This window comes from Danio rerio, chromosome 8 (genome assembly GCF_049306965.1).
Source record: "Danio rerio strain Tuebingen ecotype United States chromosome 8, GRCz12tu, whole genome shotgun sequence".
In the NCBI taxonomy this organism is placed as follows: Eukaryota; Metazoa; Chordata; class Actinopteri; order Cypriniformes; family Danionidae; genus Danio; species Danio rerio.
In genome coordinates, this window is record NC_133183.1 from 49,591,454 (window position 1) to 49,609,137 (window position 17,684).

Here is a 17,684-nt window from a genome sequence, read left to right on the forward strand (position 1 = left end):
GTGCACCTTTGAAAGGATCTAATGGACACAGACATGGCTCCAAATGAATCTCCGCTGTTTCTCAGCCTTCATAAAGCACATAAACACAGTTTTTTTTGTCAATAAAATCCATCTTAGCCATTTAGCAACGAAGCTAGAGTTACTGGGCAGACAGAAGCCTTTCCCATGATGCGAATCCACATCTGTTGTGAAGTGGATTTGACTTGCAAATGAGGTGAATTTGATGCACGAATGAAGCGGATTTTAACGCGTGAATAAAGCGAGCAAACTCAAATGTTCACGTGTCTTTATGCGCGAATATCGCAATTTATCTGCGCATTCCAAGTCTTGTGTGAACACAGCATTAGACTGTAATTTTCAAGTTTTGCACCACGTTGTTTAAATAGCAAAAACATTTGTGCCACTTTGTAGACTCATGGGTGTGCTGGTCTAAAAAGAAGGTGTGTTAATGTGCATCGTTGCCACGTTGCTACTTTGAGGAACGGAAAAAGACTCAATTGACTCAATTTAAAAAGACTCAATTGACCAACTAAAAGATGGTCTAATCTTCAGCGCAGAGAGCGTTAGTTGTGTGCCTATGTGAGTCCAAACGCTAACACATTGCTTAATAAAGTGATCCTCAACCTTTTTCAGAGGATGACAAGCTGTCACTCCGCGCACCTCCATTAAAAATAATGTACTTGCGCAAACTCTAGAAGACGCACTATGCAAAAAGCCCCTAAAAGGCCACTGTCTTTTGCAATCTCTTACAGGTGATCTTCTTGCACAGCTATGGTGGATTCACCCGATTTGTTGACAAATGAGTTGCCAGTTCATTGGTCCTTATTTGTCATTTTGCCTTTAGCAAAGAAATTTTCTAAAGTCGTCTGTTTCTTACTCATTTTGCTGCTTGTGTGTTACATTGTGACGCTCAAGTGACCGAGATGCAAACGAGAGAATACAGTCATCTTTCCACTAAAAGATCATAGGTAATAAATCAAACGAAAACAATTAATGATTTCTTGTGCGGCCCGGTCAGGGTTCCCACGGGTCCTTAAAGTCTTAAAATGTCTTAAATTAAAATCTGGGAAATTAAGGTCTTAAATTGTCTTAAATTTTACTGTAAAGTGGCTGTAGGTATTACATTTTCAGCCGGTGTGCTTAATGACGATAGGGAAGCACCACGGTCTACCGTAAAAAATCTAAGAGTTGATAATTTAAGTGTGTAAAACAGGAGATAAATGACAGGCTCCGTGATTTATTAGCTTATTACGGTAGGTCGGCTTCAGGCGCTTACGTCGGTCTACACATGCGTGCTGTCATTATGCGGTTGCCGAGGTGAGGTTCAAAATGCAAAGATAAGAAAGTGTCAATTTAACGACGTGGCAAAGAGGCAATGTGTAAATTCTGCAAAAAGACCTTTTCATTAGGGACAATGGAGCTTAAAGTCGTAGAGTCGCACATGAAAGGAGGAAAGGAGGCATGGGACGTTGCAGCAGCTAGTCAAAGCGGGTCCAGGTTTATCAGGTTTGCAGCTCGACCTAACAATGTTACTAGTTCAGACTAGAGCTTAAGATCTTTGTTGGGTCAGACTTTATTTCTATCATTTTAGGCGGGGTTGTGCCGGGCTTGGGCTTGCGCTGTAAATGAACAGTCATGTGATGCATTTCGATTAGCGCGAGGAAGTAATCAAATTGTTTGTTACAACATTAAAATCCATCCATGCAAAGGTGAAACAAAAGATGACTGATATGTCAAAAAGAGGAAATTTCTGTCAGGCCAGCTGCCAGTTTAATTTGAACAGTCATTCTAGTCATTCTAGACTAGTCATTCTAGTCACATAGGTATTTCGGCAGTCGCTCATATACTGCGTATTACGGTAGAGCACTAAGGAGCAGTGTCCAGCGATCTGACGGGGAACATGACGAGCTCACTCGCTGCATTGAAACCGCTGTCATGGAAAATGAAATGAATGGTCTTGACTGGTGAAAGATGAACAAACAATCATACCCAAAACATGCTAAATTAGCCAGATCAGATCTATGCATCCCGGCCAGTAGCAGCAGCAGTGAAAGGGTGTTCAGTGCTGCTCTGTAAGCGAAGGACTGCACTAAAGCCATATACAGTGGATTCAATAATGTTCCCCCACAAAAACACATAGCCTAATCTTGATGTGTTATGAATTTCAAATTATAATTAAATATTAATTAAACCATAAAATCATAATGTAGTCATAGTATACAGGCTAATGCTGGTATTGTTCTTTTATTATTCGGCTGCACCATCACCTTATTGTGAAGAGAAGTGGCAAAATAACTCCCACAGAGCCTTTATCTTAATTTCATTATACCCGTCATCATTTATCATTTATTTTAATTAATTTGCTAAGAAAGACTTATTTTTATTTGTGCGTTGGCCAATTTAAAGGTTAAGTGTTTGTACCCAGGCCTATTTAGAGTGTTGAGATGTCAAAATTATTAATGTTTTGGACTTTATGTTAAGGACTTATTTTATTTTTTTGTTCCAACTTGGCCTGTAGCCTATGTTATGAAAAAGTAATGTTAACCCATATAAATGAATCATTCATGAAAAAAGACAAAGAAGCTGTGTGCATGTGCACATTTGGATAATGTCGGGCTATAAACAGGTTCGGGCTTTTAAAAAGCTGTCAATCAGAATGTACTTGTCGGGTTCGGGCCCTATCGGACCTAACTTTTATAGCCTGAATACAGCACTAGTTCAGACGCCCCCTCACAGTCAGCTATAATAGTTTCATTTCACCACCAGACACCCAAAAGGCAGGTACTGTGGGTTATCCATACTGTGACAAGGCACAATTCATTTAAATCTAATGAGAACATTAAATTGAGTAGCCTATTCCAAAGAAGTTTTAACATTTTTGGGTCTTAACTTATATTTGTTGAGGTCTTAAAAAGGTCTTAAAAAGCATTAAATTTTACTTTTAAAATGGTGCAAGAACCGTGCCGGTACCAGTTGACTGGCTTAATACACCTAATACACAGGATGTACACCAGTACACAAATATCTTTACATATGAAAAAAATTCAAATGTTACAAAAACTATTATTTTCTACATAAATTTGCTAGAAATTAGACTTTAGAATTTAGAAATAGTTTTTAGCAAATCTGTGGTTAACAAGCAAAACTAAGTATGTAGGCTGATGGATGTCTTTAGTGGAGTGCGTACAACACCGTTTCCTAATCTGCGAAAATAAATTAAGAAAGATTAAAAGTGAAAGTAAAGAGGCTGAATGGAGGAGGCTCGTTCTTTATCCTTGCACTGCAGATGTACATTTTAACTGTTTTCTCGCTAATAAAGCGTTCAGTTTTTTTACTTACAAAGTCTGCCATGTACTGTAAATAGCAAATGCGCCATGGTGTGACACAACTGACTCTTAAAGGGAATGGGAGATGAGACTCTGATTGGTTTAATGCACTTTTTGTGCTCAAAACACACCCATAACTCATTAAGATAATAAGCACAACCCTGTTAGACCACGCACTGGAGCGCAGAGTGTATTTTTCTGTTCCTAAAATAGCAAAAGTAGATTCGGACATGCCCTTGCTTTTGCTCCATGCACTTTAGACTATGCGCTTAGATCGTTAAAATAGAGCCCTAAAACTGTGGTTGGAAAAGTTATAGAATATAATGTAATTTTATTTTGCACCAAGCTTTCCACAAGTGTCTTATAAATAAAATAAAAAAACTAATATCAATACAGAATTACATTTCCATTTTACATATTTCATTGACATTTTGCAGATCACGTTTAAAAATGAATATTGCTACTCGTATTCTTCCATAGAGTTCAGCTTAAAAACTACTGAAGAATCAAATCAATTTGAGTGTTTTTTCCCTTTTATTCCCTTTTTTTATTATAAATGTGCCACTGTCTCTTTAATAGTACCAGATACACATATGTTTTGAAAAAAACCTAACTAAAAAAACAACTTGGCTCAATAATCTGAGGGGGCACGTGCCCAGTTTGAGTGGGCCTGACGCTTCAGGGTGTTGGACATGTTTGGGTTGAGTCACGTTTGCACCACAGCAGGGTTTATTGACAGTGCTAATCCTGAAGGCGTGTGTGTGTGTGCGTGTTTGTGAAGCGTGTGCTGTTTCAGCCATGCTGAGTGAGGTTGTAGGCTGTGGAGGAGGTGAAGACCTGGAGTTTGATGCCGTTCTGGGTCAGAACGAACTGACAGAGAAAAGCCTCCAACTCACACATTTACTCTCACCCGGATACATACCAGTGAGTCACACACACACACATTCACACATAAACGCAGCATCTCACTATGACGTTTCTAATCACATTTGCGCTAGTAGTGATTCATCCAGCCTTCTTGCTCTTCAGCCAGTCAGTAAAAAACAAAAACAAAACTCATTAATTTTTTTCATACATTCTCCAAATGTTTCTCTCACACGTCCAATCGATCAGTCGCTCCCCCATCTGTTCCCTTTATTATTCCCTCTTGATGTCTCTTAAATCGAGTTTCCTGTTCGAGGGTTCTTCAGCGGCAGGAATAGCGCGTGTAATTATTGCCAGCGCATTTTACACTTGCATCAGCAAATAAACACTTGTGAAGGCTGCGAAATGTCAACAAGAACAAAACCACTACACAACTAATTATCTCTCTGTCTTTCTCTCTTTCATGTCTGTCCGTCTGTGTGTGTTTGTCTCTCTCTCTCTCTCTCTCTCTCTCTCAGCCGTGTCAGAATGCTCATAGCTTTGCTCTTGATGTTGTGGACAGCATGGTGCGCTGTGGGGTTCTGGTTATGGAGGAGGTAAAGACACCTGCTTTAACAAACACATACATTCATCCTCTGATCACAGTTAAGCTTTGTACATTGTACACTTTAAAATCCTCTTCATAGCTTAGTCTAAATTAACTTTTCAGCGGCTGTCTGTTGGGTTCTAGTGAGTAGAGCAAGTAAATATTATGTAACACAGATTTACAACTTATTTAAGAGAGTTTATTACTAGTGCTGGGCAAAGATTAGATCATCACATCCAAAATAAAAGTTTGTTTTGACATAATATGTGTGTGTATCTTACATGTTTGTTATGTATATGTGACAAACACACATAAACATAATTGTGGGATAAATAATTCTGTTACATAAATATTTTAATTTCTACAGTTAGGTCCATAAATAGTTGAACATCGACCCAATTGTAACATTTTTGTCTCTAAACTCCAACACAATGGATTTGAAATTAAATGAAAAAGATGTGCTTTAGGTGCAGACTGACAGCTTTAATTTGAGTGTATTAACATCCAAATCAGGTGAACGCTGTAGGAATTGCAAATCTTTGCTTGTGTGCCTTCCACTTGTTAAGGGTCCAAAAGTAATTGTACAATTGGCTTCTAAGCTGTTCCATGGCCAGGAGTGTGTTATTCCTTCACTATCTCAATTACAATGAGCAGATAAAAGGTCCAGAGTTAATTTCAAGTGTGCTATTTGCATTTGGAATCTGTTGTTGTCAACTCTTAAGATGAGATCCAAAGAGCTGTCACTATCAGTCAAGTAAGCCATCATTAAGCTGAAAACACAAAACAAAGAGATAGCAGAAAGGCATGGCCAAAACTACTGTTTTGAACATTCTTAAAAAGAAAGAACACATCAGTGAGCTCAGAAACACTGAAAGACCAAAGAAAACACCCTTCACAACAGTTGGCCAGATCAAGAAAACTCTCCAGGAGGTAGGTGTATGTGTTAGAATCAACAATCAAAAGAAGACTACACCAGAGTGAATACAGAGGATTCACCACAAGATGTAAACCATTGGTGAGCTTCAAAAACAGAAAAGCCAGATTAGCATTCTAAAATAGTCTTTACAGTTCTGGAACAACATCCTAGGGCAGATGAGATCAAGATCAATTTGTACCAGAGTGATGGGAAGAGAAGTGTATAGAGAAGGAAAGGAACTGTTTTTGATCCTAAGTTGTGAAGCATGGTGGTAGTAGTGACTTGGCGTGGGCATATATGGCTGTCAATGGAACTGGTTCTCTTCTATTTATTGATGATGTGATTGCTGACAAAAGCAGCAGAATGAATTCTGAAGTGTTTCTGGCAATATTTTCTGCTCATATTAAGCCAAATACTTCAGAACTCATTGGACAGTGCTTCACAGTGCAGATAGAGAATGGCCTAAGGAATACTGCAAAGGCAGCCATAGAGTTTTTGAAGGGAAAGAAGTGAAATGCTATGCAATGGCCAAGTCAATCACTTGACCTGAATCCAACTGAGCATACATTTCACTTGCTAAAGACAAAACTGAATAGAAAATGCCCCAAGAACAAGCAGGAACTAAAGGCAGTTGCTGTAGAGGCCTAGCAGAGCACTACCAGGAATGTAACCAAGCGTCTGGTGATTTTTATATGTTCCTGACTTTAGGCTGTAGTTGACTTCAAAGGATTTACAACCAAGTATTAAAAAGTGAAAGTTTGATTTGAATATTATTCTGTCCAATTACTTTTGGACCCTTAACAAGTGGGAGGCACATATGCAAACTGTTGTAGTTCCTACAGCGTTCCCCTGATTTAGATGTAAATACCCTCAAGTTAAAGCTGACAGTCTGCAGTTAATTCATATCTTCATTTCATTTAAAATCCATTGTGTTGGAGTATAGAGCCAAAAATGTTAGAATTGTGTCGATGTCCAAATATATATGTCCGAGCTTAGGTAGGTTTTGAGAATTAGAAAAAAATTCTAAGCATCTGTAAGTCTAGAATTTCATTCATAATTGTCCTAAAATGGTCTTAAAAGACTTAAATTTGACATGAAGAAACCTGCAGAAACTAGTTTTCAAATATGTGCATTCTTGTGTGTATTTATATAGACATAAAAGATGTAAACATTGCACATACTTTTATTTTGAATGTGAGTGATTGTGATTTGTTTTTGTGATTAATTTAAATGTACATCAAGTAAAATAATTATTTTACAGTTGTTACATCTGAATTGCTGCTGTTTAGATATGTTTATCTTTATGTTCTACAAACTAAATAAATACATGAGGTTTGAAAAAACTGATATTATGCAAATAAGACTTTTTTTTTTGTTTGTTTCTCTAAAGGACCGAGAGAAACAAGGTTGTTTTTATGGGTTTAAAAGTGTTTAGATTTTTGGTAAAGTGCTTAAAACTGATTTTATTGTAATTGTAAAATGCATCGCTTTAATAATTTACCTTACTAAAGAGGTAATAATAATTAAATATTTAAATAGAGTAAACCAGAATACTTTAGGCTTGGGGCAAACATCTGATATTATGTGCTGAATTGTGTATACATGTAAATATATAATTTACTTTATCTGTAAAGTACTGGAAAAGTTTGAAAATGCACCTGAAAATTGCTTGAAAAGTGCTTAAATAAGATTTAAGAAAAGGTGCAAGTGTCACAATCAACAGCAATCTAATCCTAATAGATCGCTGGTATACATGCGGATCGCTAGATAACAACACACACCACACTACACATCCAGTCATGCACCGCTGACATGCACCTGTTCCGTATTCCATTGATTACACATTAAATCGCTGGTAATTGTGACAGCACATTTTAATTTGATATTTGTGTTACAAAACCAACTGAGCAGATGCATATTTATAAATGTAATGACATTTTCATCCTGGTCAATATATAGTTGAAGTCAGAATTTTTTTAATCTTTTTTTTATCTTTGCCATGATGACAGCACATAATATTTTACTAGATATTTTTCAAGACACTTCTCTATAGGGTAAAAGTTACATCTAAAGACTTAACTAGGTTAATTAGGTTAACTAGGTAGGTTAGGGTAATTAGGCAAGTTATTGTATAATGATGGTTTATTCTGTAGACTATCGAAAAAATATAGCTTAAAGAGGATAATAATAATTTTTATCTTAAAATGGTATTTAAAAAAAAAATAAAAACTGCTTTTATTCTAGCCAAAATTAAACAAATAAGACTTATAAATATACTGTAAAAAAAAAAAAATCCTGGCTCTGTTAAACATCATTTGAGAAATATTTAAAAAAGAAAAACAAAATCAATGGGGGGCTTATAATTCTGACTTAAACTGTACGTTAACTGGCTTTCACAAATGTAGTGTTTTCAATAGAGTTTTTCAATGCCCAAAATTAAAGCTACAAACAGTGAATTTACAGAGACATGGCTAAAAATACAGTTTTCACTCTACTGCCCAAACATAGCAAGCTCTCAGACTCAATCTAATCTCTGACATGCTGACCATTCGGGGCTGTGTTTTTTTATTTTCGAGTGCTGCCACAGTTTTCAGCTGACTGACTCACAAACACATAAAAAGGTGCAAGCAAGTTTTTTTTGAGGGGATACAGATCACTTCAACCCTAAACTGATAATTTTGCAGCTTATTGGTATGTGTTTTTTAGAGACGTAAACTGTTGTGTGTGTGTGTGGGTGTAGGTCCAGACAGATGCACCGGTGTGTGACTTCATGAAGAGGCATGGTGTGTTATCATGGACTGTTTCAGACAATCCTGATGAGAGCAGCGATTCAGACTGTGAGGAACCAGACATACACACCTACAAGGTATACACTTGTGCAAACATCTTTTAATATATCAAATTTACCATATATATATATATATATATATATATATATATATATATATATATATATATATATATATATATATATATATATATATATATATATTTGAGAATTCTTATCAAGGTGAAAAGTTGTCTTGTGAGTTGTGAAGTTATAATGGAATGTAAGGGTGAATTTAGCATCGAAGAATTGAGGCACGATTAGATTTGAACCGCAAGTCAAGTGCTTTGGCGTCGCTCGTATGCTTGAGTGATTGTGACCGCTTTTTTCATGGAGTTTAAAGATTGCTACAACTGCCACCACACCCATTAACCATATGATGGAATAGCACTTTATAAATGCTTAAAGTCAAAATCGCCATAAACATAAATCGAATTAAGACACATGTAGTATTCCTTCCTACATAGTCACAATATTGAAGTGCAGTACAGACATGTAAACACTGCAATCAAACTATTACCATCATGTAGGGCTTTTAGCCGCATTTTGCACCAGGATAAGCCATAAACACGTGTGTTTGACACTTTCTTTTTATTTGGCGTGCGGTATCAAATTCCATCATCTCGCATCCAGTAGCTCAGTGTTTGTCACGGGGGCATGAAATGTTGCAGAATGGAAGTGAAACTGCTAAAAAAATTTTTATGAAATTCTAAAAATTACATGATTACATATTTTAAGTTCAATTTGTGAAAAGGAGTTCGCTTTTTCATGTGAAATTGTACAGGGAAAAAGCCAGTCAGTAGAGTTTATAGCTAAACATTTTGCAGTGTTTGCATGTCCTTAATGGCATAATTTGTTAAAATAAAAGTAAAATAACATCCAATACAAGTTTATTTGATAAAGCACCTAATTTTTTTTTTTTTTGCATTTATTTTTTTTTAATTGATTATTATTTATAAATTAATTTATTTATTTATTTTTAGTTGAAAATCTAATTTCCATTCATATATTAGCCAAATAGTTTATTTTTTTACATGCCCTTTACAGCAGTGTTTCTCAACCATGTTGCTGGAGGCCCACCAGCACTGCATGTTTTGGATTTCTCCTTTGTATGTCACACCCATTACAGGTCTTTCAGTCTCTGCTAATGAGCTGATGATCTGAATCAGGTGTGTTTGGTTAAGGAGACATGGAAAATGTGCAGAGCTAGTGGTCCTCCCAGAACGTAGTTGAGAAACACTTCTTTACAGCATAGAATTCATTCATATAGAAGTAAAATAACAATTATTACAAATCATTTAAAAAAGCACCTAAATAGTTTTTTTTTGTTTGTTTTAAAAATAGAAGACAATTTTACCTTCATACATTTCATAGAGAGTTATTCAAAAAAATAGTGTAAAAATCTTGTTTTCTTCTCGTGAGCCCAATCTCGTGTCTCGTCTTGTGGAGTAAGGCCTAATGCCTGATGCATGGCTGCACAGGGAAGTATGGAGATCCACAAATTAGTATTTTTTGTCATTATTACGAAATTTTACAACACTCAAGCATGTTTTATTACTTTAATAACGGTGCTTGTGTTTTACTGTCATGCTTTAAAAAAATATAAAAAACCTGCTAAATTTTGCTATCTATAATCCCTAATAATAACCCCTGCAGTCCCACAATATACTTTCCTATCTGACTATCTAGTGGCTGAGAATAAGCTTTTTACAGTGTCTGGTGTAACAATACTAATGTTGTTTTCATGGGTTTAAATGAATAAGGTCACGGTGTAAATGCAAAGTACAGTTAACACACAAGAAATACATGTACACCAGACATGAAGTTGGCTCAGACCAAGCACATTCTTACAATAATTTCATCGTTAGTTAATCCAAACATGAGAGTAAAACCTGGCGTATGCAAAGTTTTTAGTGTACGCATCATTGATGCATGAGGCCCCAGTTGTTGGTGTGTTGTTAGTATTATAAGTTTTTAAGTGGGCAGAATGTTTACCGGTATATTGCAAATGGTAAAGAATTGCCCGTTCCTATTATTTAGATCCATAATACTCAAATAAACTGTGGAGGAAAATTGCACAAACAATAACACGCAAACCTCCTTCATCATTTGCAGACACGCACAAAGACTCAGACAGACAAAACAAACGTAAACTAAGACAGACACTGGCAAGATGCTGCTTTTGAAGTCTGCTTTTGTCTGCAAGTTTCTCAATGTGTGTGTGATGAATGCAGCTCAAAGAGAGCAACAGCAAGGGAATGTCAATGGCGTGAGTGGATTGGTGTCTTCTGTTGCATCAGAAGCTCAAACTTTAAGCAAAGGTTTCGGTTTTCCTTCAGTTTTGGGCTTATACTCATTGAAAGTTTGTGCTCAGTAAGGACGAGTTTTTACGTTTTTGGAATGATAAGGTGGGTGTTCGCTAAAGTATCCCTTTCGTTCACTCAGTACTTGGCTCTAGTACTGAATTCATCCACTTTTTTTCTTATGCCCCATAATGCCTTTTTTATTTTCATTTATTGAGAGACAAGTGTTACAATGAGTTGCCATTATTCTCACAGTTCATCCATAAAATATTAACAGAAAACTTCAACAGACCATAAATAAGCCTAAAAACTCATTATGGACTTGGATATCAAGGACTTTCATTGAATTTTACTGTACTGTAAGCAATACAAAAATAAAATAATTTGGAGGAACAAAACTATCCATAGATATACTTATGCCATGTTAAAATTTTTAAATTAAGGCTTGGCAAGTTAAATATTACAGTGGTAACACAGCAATTAATTAATGCAGACAAATAGCTCAGCAGGAAGTTAGGACTTAGGAGAAAAGGTTGTGTCCAACTGAGCCTGATTTTTCTCAAGGTTTTTCCTTCACTTTCCTCAGTTCGTTTTTTTGTTCCTCGCCACTGGCTTGCTTGGTTTGGGACTTGTGGAGCTGCACATTGATGGATTTGCTCTTCAGTGTTTGGACATTCAGCAGGGAATGAACTCTGAAAACTGGACTGACACAGTTACATTTACTAGAACTTCTATGTTAAACTGCATTGGCACAATCTACAATGTAAAAGAGCTATAGAAATAAACATGAAACAGTTTAAAAAATTTTTTAGCTGCAATGTATTTATTATTATTATTATTGAATTTAAATAAAAACTATATCAAAAATCAAAGAACCACCCTGCATGTCATTGCTTGGAGGTTGTCTGTTATAATGTTATAATAAGCTCTGCACTCATGTTGACAACACGTTTTTTCTTTAACTAGCTATATATATATATATATATATATATATATATATATTAGCGCTGTCAAAATTAACGCGTTAACGCATTTTAAAAAATTAACGCAGTTCAGGTTTTTTTTACTTCCTGTTGTGGTGGACATGTGTTCAGCATGCAATAAATGTGGATAAGACCAAGGAAGCACTTTTTGAAGGCAAGTTCCAGTATAAAACAATTAGTTGCATCACAGGTTATCCAGAGTTTCATGCAATTTCGGGTGTTTCATTTTTAACTTTCGACATCTGTTGTAAGTTGATACCGCATGGCTAACAGAAAGAAAGTCCTCCGCATTTCGTGACTCGGTGTTCCTTTAAGGTAAGGTTCCTTTTAAGGCTACACGGTAGAATTGTAATAAGAGTATTATCTTAATCATATTAAAATCGAGGTATTGGTGTCTTATGTAAATGTACTCAACGTCTGGTGAAGTCGCGAGCTGTCAAAGACAGGGCATTACTCTGCCTTTCAGCATGCGCCCTCCAAGTTTAGCGTGTTCCCTCATTAAACGCAACGAAAGCGTATGCTTCGCGTTGTTGTGTCAGAATCCTTGTGAAATACAGTAATACTTTAGGACGCTTAGTTTAAGCAAATTTGATAAACGTGATCATGCGTGTTGAATCTGAGGGGAGTCGCTCCAGTATTGAAGGCCGTTGTGGTGAAAAAAATTTGATAAAGTTATTTCAAAATTTTTACTAATTTAAGTGGATTGAACATAAAACAATTAAATTATCCCCCAAAATAAACAAGAATTATGTTGTTTTAACTCATTATTTTAAAGTAGTCATTTTAAACAAGCAGCAAAGAGGATTATTTAATGTGTCTGCAAAATAGATACTATTGTATTTCAGTTCATATAGTAGTACTTTTAAAGAAAAAAGTGCACAATAAACAATTAAAGTGATCAAATCTAAAACATACCAATGCAATTAATCAAAGAGAAATCTTAATCGTGATTAAAAAAAGACATTACAGCACTTATAATGTTATACACTTCAGTGGTTATAAATAACATTATTTATAAAAATAAATCACAAAGCCAAATGCACACTTACTTAAATAAATTTGTGGGCAAGATTATTATCCCTTTAGTGAAATTTTTATTCTTTCTAAATATTTTAATATCTGGAGAAAGTATTTTTGTCTGGAATAAAAGTTTAATATTATTATCTCTCTTAAGAAACTTTTTTTTTTTCCAGTTGACTACAGAACAAAGCACTGTTATACAGTGACTTGCCTATTTTTTATTATTATTACAAAAATCATGGGGAATAGATAGATTTTACAACCATTGACAATTGAAATGAGGCTGTGTAAGAGAAAGTCTTACAACTGTTTCACACTGCAAGTGCAAGCAGGGCATGAGCAGCGTGTGTGCAGCACATATGGAGAGCAGAAGCAGGCATTTGGCTTTTACGCCGACTGTATGCAGCACGCAGCTCATCGCCAGCTGCTGCACAGATTAATCTCTCTGTCTACAGTATTTTATCTAGTTACCTATCTATCTATAAATACACTTTTTTTACATATCATTTGCTCCAGGGCCCGCGGCAACTTCCTCCTATGCTGTTTTCTTAAACTGCATCTCTTCATTTTACAAATTATATGGATCCTGAAGTTCTGCTTGCTTCTCATGCTCTGAGGAGTGTCATTCATGTCTTTTCAGGTGCACTTGGTCAAAAGACAACCACCTGTGATATCATGTCATTTTGTTTTTGATTGTCTGGATGATGTAGGCCTATCGTTATAATACAATATACTGTAGTTTATGATATTTATACATGATCAAACTTAAGCAAAACTAACACTAAAATGCTTTTAAATAAGGTTTTGTTATTCGGGCCCAACTAAATGTTTGTTGCTGTTTTTAATTGTGTAAAGTCATTTGATTAAATATATATAAAAATCAGTGGATATTATCGATTGGGTGAAATTGTTACGTTTTACTGTCATTGAATGTGTTTTTGGTCATTATCAATGCACTGTCACTTTAATTGAGCGTGAGCAGCGCGGCAAAAATAGACCCAGCGGCTAAACTATCACGGCTCTGCTGCTTCAGCGACGCTCACGCCTTGCGATGATGCGCTGCTTCTGCATCCGTTATGAAAGCTCTAATCTGTTAACATGGACGCTGAAAAAAACACGCACTGCTCACGCTTGTGGTGTGAAATATTTGGTTCAAAGCACACCTTTTCACTTATAATATCTTATTACTCATCATCATAAATTAAAAATCTCGAAAAAAATAATAAATAAACCATGGAACTCACACGTGACGCGTTTTAACAATTTTGGTCTACTTAGAAATTTTGCCAAGTAAAAGCGAACTGCACCAAGAACAAAAAGGAACATTGTAACAATTTTAATTCCTGTTTTGGAACAAAACAATCAATCCACGGTTGTAAAAGCACCCTTAGATGCCATCTCCACTTTTTAGCTCAGCTGTCAGGAATGGAACTCACAGGATTGTGGGATAACCAAGGGAGCAAAGGATACATCCTTGCTGCCTTTAAAAATCGATCCGATGAAGGTTTCTCAGGAGACAGGAAGTGAAGCTGGATTAGGATTTAAACTTTCCTTGATGATTTCCTGCCATGGAGTGCAACTTTTGAAGGCAGCATTTTTCCAGCTTTTGGAAACAGTTGTAATCTTTCATTTAAGGAGAACACACCTAATATAATGTATATACAATTATTAGTTTTTTTGTCAAGACCAAAAGATTGTGATGTTTGTGTGTGCCCCTGAGATCCTGTCCTCTGTTATGACACATGAAACCAGTGCTCATAATGTTTTAAGATCATGGCAAAAGAGCTAATCTGTTATGTAACATCAATATGTTATACCATTAAAAGCATCCCCTAGTTTAGTTTTGTTTTTCCCAAAAATGCAATTCATTCTTAGAGGAGTCCCATTTTAGTGTCTACATCAAACTAAATTTCTATTTTAAAAATGACATGTCAAAATGCTGGTAAAATCATTTTACATTGTCATTGAGTGCAACCACAGACTGTAAAATATATGGACGTAGTATCCGTGACGTCACCCATAGGTTTCTGAATGAAGCTAAATGAAGCTACAAGTAGGCGTGGCCAACCATCGTCATTTTGTTAGTGCGTCATTGCTCTGACCTGGCGATACTAAACAAGGGGGAAAAGGCGGAGCTACAGAAGCCTGCTATAGCATTTTGCTTTGACAGGTTTTTCTTTGGGAGAAACGCTTAATACTAAATTATCTGTGACTAGTTTGTCTTCTGATCACATGTGCTTGGTTGTATACTATATCAATAAAGTGTTTAGTCTTTCAAAAACACTGTTGTAATACATTGAGCCACAAAGTAGTGTTCTTATGACATTTTTCTACAGGAGGAAAATGTCAATTACATCCAAATTAAGTCTATGTGAGTGAATGCAAGGTTATTTATGAAACCCAGACATAACGGTGTATGACAATGTTTCAGATGACACACATCAATCTGTCAGATTCTGGAGTGCATTCAAGTTTCAAAGAAAATTCTAAATAATAATTTATCCTAAATAAAACAAATAAATTTATAGATATGGTATATAAGTAAATAATTTCACTCACCTGGGAAATGAAGGGAACATGAATGGTTTGTGAGCACAATTAAGTGCACACAGCATGCCATATTGTCTGATAATTGTAGGAAATAATTCCAAAAGGCAACTGACTGTGTAAAGATACATAAAACAAAAATACGCTGTATATGCTGAATTCAGCAAATAATTAAGCAGAATGACGTGAGGGTGACCAGCGAGACCTAGCTGTCACTCAACTGGCCACTCCCTTAATTATGCACACTTAATAAAAATGAAAAGGATGAGTTATAAAAAAAAAAATCACCCCTCACAGTTGTCATGAAGGGTAATATTAGCTATAGGCATCAAAACCATCTTTTGTACCAGGCTGTAAACATGTTTTTATCAGCTGTAAAATTAGCCAATTTAGCATTGCCGTCAGTGAACATCTGGAGTTCCTGAAGCCAGCCCCCAAAGGCGAGTCAATGAATTGCAGTTTCAGTTACTTTCGTATTGGCTTCACGAGGGAGAGCGGGATGTTGCCGCTTGAGTGCATAGATTTATTCAAAAATAAAATAACACGCAATATGTTCTGTATGCAATTACAAAAAGAATAAGAGATCATGCTGAATATCACTATATCATAAATGATTCAAAATGGATTAATAATCATTTGACAAATGGGTGAAATCATTTAAAGTGAGTTAAATAGTATCTTGAGGCTGCTCTGTGATCTTTAAACTGTTTTAATATGTCATCAAAAGATTCTTGTCAGACATTTGGTGTATAAACTGTTGTTACATTGAATGATAAAATTAGTGGGTTGCTTCTGTAAATCATGGTAAAAGTGTATTCTTTCATTTATGTAATTTTGCTTGGGAAAAGAACAGGTCAGGTTTAAAAGAATAAAAATAATCAAATAAATATGTATTGCACTTTTAATGTTTTGATGCTTAGATGGTTCACCCAAAAATGAGTATTCACTCACTATTTGCTCACCCTTGAGTAGTGCCAAACCTTTCCATTTTCTGTTGAACACTATAGATATGTTGAAGAAAATCTGTAACCATTGACTTCTATAGTAGGACATACAAATACTATGGAAGTCAGCCCTTAATCATTTCCAGCTTTCTTCAAAATATCTTCTTTTGTGTGAATTAAAATTTTTGGGTGAACTATCCCTTTATTCAGCAAAATATTAAACGTGCCAGATGGTTCTTTTTTTATACTTTTAAACCTGACCCATTTTTACTATTTAATATAATAAATGAATACATTTTTGCCATGATTTACAGAAATTACCCACAAATTTTAATCCTTTTTAAAAATCATTTAATGAAATAAATCATATTTATAATATTATATTTATAAATCATATTTTTAAGGACCTCAATAAACTACTGTACATATTTTAAATGGTTTTACCCAGTTGCCAAACTACATTTCTTAATCATTAAATATATATTCAGTAAATTGTGACAGAATTTTCAATTTTGAGAGAACTATCTCTTTAAAAATACATTTTTTGTATTTTACCCATATAGGAATTTAAAGATGAATTATATATTTCTTCCCTTTTAAACATTCTATTAATACACTTAACATCTGTTTTTTAAACACTAGTGACCATGTCCATGTAATTTTTCTTCCCTCTCTCCGTCCTCTCTGCCTTTCTGCTGTTTCTCTGCTTTCTAGTTGAGTCAGCCGTCTCAGTGCCCGAAGCTGCTCTTCTTTCTATGTAGTTTACTGAGTGTCCAACTGAGAGCTCTGTGCTGGGCGCTGGAGAGCCTTCATTACCTCCCATTGCCCATCACTGGTTAGTACACACACACACACGTGCGCACACACACACACACACATACACACACACACACACACACACACACACACACACACACAAACACTATTTCTCACATATACACTCCAACTCTGACCTCTGGCCAAACAATGATGTTGGCATGTGTTAGAAGAAAGTTTGCTTTGGCAGCATCGCTGTCACTGTTCATGCTGAGTGCCTACAGCTAAGTGTGTATAACCTAAAAAATGTTTATCTTAGAGAAAGACTGTTTGAGCCAACTACACACACACTTGAAGAACCGAGCTCAGCTGGATGGAGCACGCTACGGTAGGAGACAAGAAAATACCTTTACTGTTTAAATAGTGTGTTCTAAGTTTTTTTTTTTATTATTATTATTTTAAAGATTTTATTTATTTATTTTTAATCTTAATGAGATGATTCTGGTCAATTTTGACATTTGTATTAGAGATGTAGCGGTTAAAAGAATGTCAGCTAACAGTTATAGAGGCCAAAATGATCACAGTTTTGTTCAAATAAGTAGAAAACGGTCA

At 35.5% G+C, this 17,684-nt stretch overlaps 1 protein-coding gene across 20 annotated transcripts in view; it reads left to right on the forward strand.

Moving 5' to 3' along the window:
* Positions 1 to 17,684, forward strand: part of gpat2 (glycerol-3-phosphate acyltransferase 2, mitochondrial) — a 138,844-nt gene that overhangs the window by 113,321 nt on the left and 7,839 nt on the right. For all 20 annotated transcript variants that reach the window (NM_001089380.2, XM_073909557.1, XM_073909567.1 and 17 more), the window contains 5 exons: positions 4,108 to 4,250; positions 4,709 to 4,786; positions 8,433 to 8,558; positions 17,031 to 17,151; positions 17,392 to 17,460. In NM_001089380.2, coding sequence (NP_001082849.1) covers positions 4,108 to 4,250; positions 4,709 to 4,786; positions 8,433 to 8,558; positions 17,031 to 17,151; positions 17,392 to 17,460 — 537 coding nt within the window. The remainder of the gene's footprint in view (positions 1 to 4,107; positions 4,251 to 4,708; positions 4,787 to 8,432; positions 8,559 to 17,030; positions 17,152 to 17,391; positions 17,461 to 17,684) is intronic.